A 6,399-nucleotide genomic window follows, 5' to 3' on the forward strand; every position below is an offset into this window, starting at 1 on the left:
CACAACGATTCACGCACTTTACTTACGGTCACTACCGTGCTTGACTCAATTGTCCGTCTCTATTTCTGATTGTCTGCAACCATCTATGCCGTCACTTCCTGCTAGTCTTATATATACAAAATAGAGGGCGTCTGGCAAACACTCGAGCCTTCAGGAACCTTCCGACACTCATTACGTGTTACCACCGTCACGTGACTTCCGCTGTCATAACAGTATTGATTTCAGCAGAGTATTTTGAAAGTTAAAATTTGTTTTACTGTTACATATTTGGTGAGAAAAAATAACTCTCTACAGACCTGAGGGAGAAGATTGTCCAGAAGCACAATTTCGGAGAAGGCTATAAATCAATTTCAAAGATTCTCAATTTGCCATTAATGTAAATTGTAAATTCGGTTGTGAAGAAATGGAAAGTGTATGACACTACCTCAACCTTGCCAAAATCAGGTCGCCCTAAGAAAGTCTGCGCTCGAACAAGAAGAAAAATCATCAGAGAAGTGACTCTCAAGCCAACAGTGACACTGAAGGAGCTGCAGGCTTCAATAGCAGCAACTGGAGTTACTGTTCACACCTCGACAACATCACGTACCACACACAAAAAAGACTTGTATGGTAGGGTGGCAAGAAAGAAACCACTACTGACACGAATGGACTATGCCCGTAAATATTTCAATAACCCTACAACAATGTGGCAGAAAGTTCTATGGTCAGATGAGACTAAGGTAGAACTTTTTGGGTTAAATGAAAAATGGTATGTATGGCGGAAACCCAACATTGCTCATGACCCAGCAAGTACAGCCCCGACTGTCAAGCATGGTGGTGGGTCCATAATGCTTTGGGGATGTTTTTCTGCAGCTGGCACTGGAGAACTTGTACGCATTCAAGGGATCATGGACAGTGCAAAATATACACAGATGTTGGAGGTAAGCCTGAACAAGTTAGCTGAAAAACTAAAACTCGGTCGAAGGCAATCCAAGAATGATTTTGGAGAAACAAAATTAAAGTCTTTGACTGGCCAAGCCAAAGCCTAGATCTAAATCCACTCAAAAATCTGTGGAGAGACTTGAAAATTGCTGGGCATCAAAGACATCCTTTCAACTTACAAGAACTGGAAGATATCTGCAAGCAGGATTGGACAAAAATATCTCCAACAAAGCTTGTGGAGGGTTATCCAAAACTACTTTCAGCTGTCATTGCTGCCAAATGAGCTTCAACCAAATATTAACTGCATTATTGTGTTAGGGGTAAAAACTTGTGCAACATGTGTTTTCAAGATTTTTCTGTGTTATATTACTAAAGTAAGTAACATTGCACATTTTGTTCTTTGTAATCATTAGAAACTGGTCTGAAATCAATTTAATAAATATTTTTGACCATTTGAGTTATGTCTTTCACAAGAAAATAACTAAAATTGATTACCAGCACAAAAGGTGAAGACTTTTGCAAGGCTTGATTGTTTGATGTTAAGCACAAAGCAATACAATGGGCAATCTGTGCTCTGCCTACCACGGGTATCGAAACCCGGATTCTAGTGCTGTAAGTCGCAGACATACCGCTGTACCACTGGGGGGGGGGGCATGCAAGGCATTGTATGTACAGCTTCATTGTAATAGCCTTTTGAGCTGGAAGATTGTCTTTCGTAACCATAGTTTTCATTTTGTGGATGAAGTCCTTGCTGGGGGGCTGTTGTGTTGCACTGAAGAATCTGTTCTCATGAAAAACATCGATATCTCCTGTGACCCCCTATATCATTGCATAATGTGACTGGATGAATATTTCTCTTGGGAAAAACTTTAATACTTTCTTACAGCCATACATTTATCCGTAACGCCATTGCATTGTCGAATAATCGTGAATTCGAGTGAATAGGATTAGGATATAGAAATCGTTCATCGAATAAAGTGTGGTTAATCTTCTGTAAATGATGAAGTTCTTTAACATAGACATCGAAACGTCATCCACCACAACACTCCAAGTGGGTGCAAGTCCACTGAAGATTCAATGCAAGGAAATCTAGTTTTAATCACAATTATGTGGCGTCTCATAATTTCTGTACACAAACCACGTTTATCAATTACTTGCATTTTCAATTGCACAAAAATTTATTTTTCACTTTTGAAGCACTTCTAAAACTTCTCCACTCGTCCCTTATATACTATAACATACTAAATTATGTGTAACTGAATATATTGCTTTGAATACATCTATGTGTGGATATATATTGGAAGTAGTTATTAAATCTCTGTTTTTATGGGAAAGTAAACAAAAAAGCAAATACTACCTAGTCCGTAATGAAGACTTCCTACACATCGTTGTACTGTAGCCAGTAGTCCTTTTGGGGCAAGCGCTGCACTATAAGTTGAGACGGCACCCCACATGAGGTGGTAGGTGAAGGCTTCCATAGCTTCAAAAAGAAGACACCACCAAGGGCTATTGATGTATGAGTAACCAAAGCAGCGAATGCAATATATGAGAAATGCAAAAATCAAGATGTTCACCCTTCCAATTTTCTTAATAAGCCAACTATAGTTGTGAAGAAAGGGAAGACCAATTATGGCTCCCGTGGTTAAAGTTAGGCCAAGCAGATATTTTGAACTTCCTAGGTCTAGAAGATACCAAAAAAGGAATGACTCAATAAATCCCCAAATCATACCGAGGCTCAATACTACAACTAAGAAAGCAACGACTTCTCTAAGATGAAATAGCTTTTTAAAGTTCTTCATGACGTTTTTTGCAGGCAAAGCCACTGGAATGTCCAAAACCCACGTGATCAGTGCTGTAAGCAGTGTAAATCCATTAAATAAGTAAAACGCAGGGCAGTAGTCTGGATATCCATTTTTATCGCTGACTAAATCAATTAGGATGCCACTGATTGGAGAAAATACAGCTGTAGCTAAGATTGCCCAGAAACGTTGTTGACCATAATGTTCTTTGTATTGTCCTACCATGACCAAAGTCGTAGCATCTAAAAGACTAAAACAGATGGCAAGAAAAATCTGAAACAAAACTCTTAAAATGAAGTATACCCACAAAGTTAACATCCTCCTTCCCTTATTAAGCTCGCATTTCTTGTCACTGAAGATGTGATCTGATGTGATAGTTGAGTTTTCTGGTACTTCCAGCTCGTCAAACATGCACCTCAATGTACAGTTATCAGTGTTTTCAAACTCCTGCATTATGATTGGACAAGTTACTTCATGAAATAGCCTGTTATGCCATTCAACAGCCATCACAGAGTAAATACAAGAGGGTCCTACTGCGTTGAAGACTGGCTCTGCAAGATGGACACCGAACGTAAAGTTTTCCGAAAGTGTATTATTCACTTCCACCAAATGGCACACTTGCCCAAGATGGTCATTAAAACAAAGGTCAGCACTGTTCATGGACTCAAGAGCTTTTTCCCACCCTGACGTTCGACACTCCACCAGACAGTCCAGAAAGTGAACAGCTAAAGTTGTGTTATAACCAATTCTATCACAAGCTCCATACTCCCAGCACTTGTCAACAATAATCTGCGGCGAACCGAAGCTAGGCCCACACAGAAGGTGAAGAGAAGGTGGTTGTTCATGAGATGGTGGTGCTGGAGGGACGAACAATAAACCGGTACTGGTTAGACTTGTTACTATTAGAGCTATGAGAAGAACAGGTGTGTAGTGGCCCATCTTGTCAGCAACTAGACTCGCAAGGAGTGGCCCCACCACTTGTGCTGCTGGTAGAACTGTGTACATCAAGGCTGTTTCTGAAAGCGAAATTCCGATCTGTTTCATATGGATAGTGAGGTAGGGGAGCAGACAGGCAGCAGCTATATAAAAATAATTAACACAGCAGTCAGTTTATAAATATGATATCACCAGTAACTGTTAACAAAAAATAACTGAGTTAGCTTCATATAATATTCTATACTAGAACACTGTCAATAGCTAGATTTAAAAGAAGATCAAAATATTGATTAATTTAGTGTATATTCTTAATCAAGCTAAGCCGTAATGTTTTTATTTTATTTTATACTGCTTATATAACCACAAAATATCGACATATGGGAACCTGTTGATCTGCTTTTATTAGCATAAAATGTCACCACATTAGAACCTGTTAACCTTCTTATATAACCATAGCATGTCACCACTTTAAATCTCACTGATCTTCTTCTATAACCACAAAATATCACCATACAGAAATCTGTTGATCTGCTTCTATAAATACAACAAAGTATTGTATTAGATCGTATTTCCATTAATTCAACGAACAAATAAAATGTTTGCAAATCAAATTGCTTGCTGTTCGAGTAATCACTTTGTTTTATAGTTAGATTCTTATACAATTCCCATACTGTTCTGATATCACGAAACATTCTATATTATCAGTATAATCAAATATTACACACTGCAACCACGGAGTTGTGTTTTATTGCAACACCTCGACTGATATCTTCGATCATGCAAAGAACGAGTAACCATGATATCTGTGCAAAGAAAATTTTATCATAATTAAAACTAGTACCAGGTTGGAATATACAACTTAGTGAAAACCTACGATACGACAGCATTTGAAATGCACATTTATTGCAGTGAAATGGTGGTTATTTAATATTTGCTTAACCACCATCATAATTTTTATAGTAATTATTTCATGGGTCAACATTACCTGTTTGTGTGTGTGTGTGTGCGTGCGTTTTTACGTTAATAAAATTCTTACGCCAGTATATCCTAAAACTATTTTAAAAGTGGAAAAATTCAGTACTTACCTCCATACCAGCAGAAAAGAATGATCTTCAAGGGTATTAAAGCTCTTTTGGCTTGTTTACGATTAATTCTCAAACTGGTGGATACTGTACACCTTCCTTCGGACATAGTTTTAGATCTAAAAATGACAGATGACATTAAAATTTCGTTTACTGAGGTTTATTCTGAGACATACATAGCAGTCTTACGTATTTATTACTACTTTATTTGAAGTTTCACTTATTCTTGATTTTTTGAATTTTGTTTAATGTAATCTTAGTTTAATACTAGTAAGTCTACCACGAGCTTTCTACAGTGAATTGTTTCAGTAACAAGATTATTCCAGAGATTTTCAGTTGAAAAATATTGTGGTTAAAATCACGTGGAATAAAGGAACAAGACTTGTAAACAAATAAAGAAAACACTTTTCAAAAAAAGGAAGTAAATGTAGGAATGACTAATATCAATCCTTCAAAAACAATGCAAACAAGATAGTAGGGATGGCATTTGCTTCATCCCTACATAATACCACAGGCACACAGTGTAGTAAAATGCTAACACAAAAATAGGATAGATTAAACTCAATTGTGATTGAATAGTTATATATATTGCTGTATGTTAATTCTTGACTGTGCTATTATGTAGGGATGATGCAAATGTCATCTCTACTATTTTGTTCCTATTCTTTTTGGAGGATTGATATTAACTACCAATACATTTACTTCCTTTGTGAAATGTTTTTTTTCTTTACTTGTTTGCTTGTTTTTTTTAATGCAATGTTTCAATAGACATAGAAAGTTTGTATTTATAACCAAGTTCTAAATACAATGAGGTTCCAACTTGAATATTTATTGTTCAACTATTATTGGCTGCTAAGTCCTGTTTCAATCCAATTCTTGGCAGTTATTTTGATTTTAAATCTTTCAGGCCTTTCAAGGCCTGAAAGACAATCAGTGGCGCTCACAAACTGTTGTTTTTCTTCGCCCCGCTTGCGGAATTAATTGTACTTAGCTTCATGAACAACAAATTTCTGTAAAAAAGTTAACATTAAGGGGTAATGAAAGCATCGTTTACACTAGAATTGTGATTTTTTTAATTGCTGCTATTTATTAATAACACTTATAAAAGCGAATACTCCTTCTGAAATTATGTCACCTCAGTGAAATTGGTTGACACAATTGCTTCAGTTTTTGAGTTATCATGTAATAAAAAAAGAAGCAGAATAAAGAAGAACAAGAAATTCAAACTTTTTGCTATGATATTTATAAACATTCCCAGAACTTTTTACTGAGTCATTACATAGATATTGTTATAAAAGAAAACACTGTATAGTACTGTAAAGCTATGGTGATCTACTGAGGAGATATTTAATATACCATTTGGATGAACAATACGAACCATATCTACATAGGTAATGCTACCGCCTGCCTGATAAAATTGTAGTTAAAAACATCTGGAATAACGGAACGAGACAATTAGAAATTAAGTCAGAGATATAATTAGAGTTTAGTTAGTGTTGAGATGTTGGTAGTCAAAGATTTAATTAAGTTTGGATAGTGTGGAGATGTTGCTAGTCAAAGATATAATTACATTGTAGTTAGTGTTGAGATGTTGCTAGTCAAAGATCTAATTAGAGTTTAGTTAGTGATGAGATGCTGCTAGTCAAAGATATAATTACAGT

At 36.3% G+C, this 6,399-nt stretch overlaps 1 protein-coding gene across 1 annotated transcript in view; it reads right to left on the minus strand.

Moving 5' to 3' along the window:
- Positions 1-4,860, minus strand: part of LOC106473527 — an 8,446-nt gene extending 3,586 nt beyond the window's left edge. Inside the window, exons 1-2 of the mRNA XM_013934209.2 lie at positions 4,742-4,860; positions 2,279-3,799 (exon numbers count right to left, since the gene is read on the minus strand). Coding sequence (XP_013789663.2) covers positions 2,279-3,799; positions 4,742-4,847 — 1,627 coding nt within the window. The 5' untranslated portion in view covers positions 4,848-4,860. The remainder of the gene's footprint in view (positions 1-2,278; positions 3,800-4,741) is intronic.
- Between the last annotated feature and the right edge of the window lie 1,539 nt (positions 4,861-6,399).

The sequence above is a fragment of the Limulus polyphemus genome, unplaced genomic scaffold, assembly GCF_000517525.1.
Source record: "Limulus polyphemus unplaced genomic scaffold, Limulus_polyphemus-2.1.2 Scaffold6251, whole genome shotgun sequence".
Taxonomy (NCBI): Eukaryota; Metazoa; Arthropoda; class Merostomata; order Xiphosura; family Limulidae; genus Limulus; species Limulus polyphemus.